The following is a 2,500-nucleotide window of genomic DNA, read 5'->3' on the forward strand; positions in this document are numbered from 1 at the left end:
GTGCCAGTGTCGTTTTGTTTCACAAAACAATTTGTTTTGTTTGAAATAGGCTGCTATTACTGCGTATGCAATAATGAGTAATAATGTACATACGCAAGTAATAGCAGCCTATTTCAAACAAAACAATTGTTTTGTGAAACAAACGACACTGGCACTGTCTCCACATTTTCCCATGTTTGTGAGTGTGTGTGTGTGTGTGTGTGTGTGTCGTGTGTGTGTGTGTGTGTGTGTGTGTCCTGTGTGTGTGTGTGTGTGTGTGTGTAAAACTCACCGTCCATCCGCCCCCGTCGGTGGTCATGTCACAGTAGACCTGGAAGCCAGCAGGGAAGTGGACGGGGAACACGGAATAGATGCCGTCCTCCCTCTGACCACTCGCATAGATATCACTGCAGTCCCGCGGCCTGGCACCTACAGGAGGAGAGGAGAGGAGGAGGAGAGGAGGAGAGGAGGAGGAGGAGAGGAGAGAAGAGGAGGAGAGGAGGAGGAGAGGAGGAGGAGGAGGAGGAGGAGAGGAGGAGGAGAGGAGAGAGGAGGAGGAGGAGGAGGAGGAGGAGGAGGAGAGGAGAGGAGAGGAGGAGGAGAGGAGGAGGAGAGAGGAGAGGAGAGGAGGAGGAGGAGGAGAGGAGGAGGAGGAGAGGAGAGGAGGAGGAGGAGAGGAGAGGAGGAGGAGGAGGAGGAGAGGAGGAGGAGAGGAGGAGGAGGAGAGGAGAGAAGAGGAGGAGAGGAGAGAAGAGGAGGAGAGGAGGAGGAGGAGGAGAGGAGGAGAGGAGAGGAGGAGGAGGAGAGGAGAGGAGGAGGAGAGGAGAGGAGGAGGAGGAGGAGAGGAGGAGAGGAGAGGAGGAGGAGAGAGGAGGAGGAGAGGAGAGGAGGAGGAGGAGGAGGAGAGGAGAGGAGGAGGAGAGGAGAGAAGAGGAGGAGGAGAGGAGAGGAGAGGAGGAGGAGAGGAGGAGGAGAGGAGGAGGAGGAGAGGAGAGGGAAGGAGGAAAGGGGAGGAGGAGGAGAGAAGAGGAGGAGGAGAGGAGGAGGAGGAGGAGAGGAGAGGTGGAGAGAAGAGAAGAGGAGGAGAGGAGGAGGTGGAGGAGAGAAGAGGAGGAGGTGGAGGGGAGGAGGAGGAGAGAAGAGGAGAGAAGAGGAGAGGAGAAGAGTAGGGGAGGGGAGGAGGGGAGGAGGAGAGGAGAGGAGAAGAGGAGAGAGGGGAGGAGGAGAGGAGAGGAGGAGAGGGGAGAGGAGAAAGGAGAGAGAAGGAGAGGAGAGGGGAGATGGGGAGGAGAGGGGAGATGGGGAGGAGAGGAGAGAAGAGAAGAGAAGGAGATGAGAGGAGGAGGAGAGGGGAGAGGAGAGGAGAAAGGAGAGGTCAGGTTTAATGGCGCAGATACAATGTATCTCTTTATCCCTCTGCTGGAGCTCTGGTAGACGCCCCCCCCACACCCCTAACTGGGTTCTGCTCTTTAAAAGGAACTTCTCCATGCCACAGTGTCTAGGCTCAGGCCTTGCACCATATGAAACACTTTGATTAATGGGTATTGTTAATGGCCTAATACAAATCAGTAACATTGAAAGTGAATTTCAACAGGATTGAGAGTTCAAAGCTATGTTGGAGAAGACAGTCAAAAGTTATTCATCAATGATTTCATGATTAGTTAATGTATTCTTTTGTTCTATTGCTGTTGTTGTTGTGTTTTTATTAGTGAATCACAGTTCTTTAAATGTGCTGTTCTTTTGTTGGTAGTGTTATGTTTTGTTGACGTGTTTGTGTTGTATAGTTGCTGCTGTGTTGATGTTGTTGTTGACGTGTTTGTGTTGTGTAGTTGCTGCTCTGTTGTTGTTGTTGTTGACGTGTTTGTGTTGTGTAGTTGCTGCTGTGTTGTTGTTGTTGTTGTTGTTGTTGTTGATGATGATAATGTTGATATTGATGATGTTGATGTTGTTAATGTTTTTAGAGGTTGTGTAGTTGCTGCTATGTTGTTGTTGTTGTTGTTGATGATGATAATGTTGATGTTGTTGTTGATGATGTGTTTGTGTTGTATAGTTGCTGCTGTGTTGTTGTTGTTGTTGATGATGATGATAATGTTGATATTGATGATGTTGATGTTTTTATAGGTTGTGTAGTTGCTGCAATGTTGTTGTTGTTGATGATGATGATAATGTTGATGTTGTTGTTGATGATGTGTTTGTGTTGTATAGTTGCTGCTGTGTTGTTGTTACTGTTGTTGTTGTTGTTGTTGTTGTCGTTTACCCTCTCCGATGGCGCAGCCCTTGGGCCGGGGGATGCGTATGGGGGCTCTCTGCAGGTCGGCCTTCAGACGGCTCTTGATGCTGCCCGTCTCCTTCTGCATGGAGTTCAGTGCGTCGCTCACAGAGTTCACCACCTTCACCATGTTCACCTGGCTCTCAGAGAGGAGCTGCACACACACACACACACACACACACACACACACACACACACACACACACACACAAAACACCAAATCAATACCAGCATCAGAGTCTATGTGTGTGT

General features: G+C 49.8%; 1 protein-coding gene across 1 annotated transcript in view; it reads right to left on the reverse strand.

The window, feature by feature from the left end:
• Positions 1-2,500, reverse strand: part of fibcd1a (fibrinogen C domain containing 1a) — a 118,643-nt gene that overhangs the window by 61,989 nt on the left and 54,154 nt on the right. The window contains 2 exon segments of the mRNA XM_042100595.1: positions 272-408; positions 2,237-2,402. Coding sequence (XP_041956529.1) covers positions 272-408; positions 2,237-2,402 — 303 coding nt within the window.

This window comes from Alosa sapidissima, chromosome 8 (assembly GCF_018492685.1).
Source record: "Alosa sapidissima isolate fAloSap1 chromosome 8, fAloSap1.pri, whole genome shotgun sequence".
Taxonomy (NCBI): Eukaryota; Metazoa; Chordata; class Actinopteri; order Clupeiformes; family Clupeidae; genus Alosa; species Alosa sapidissima.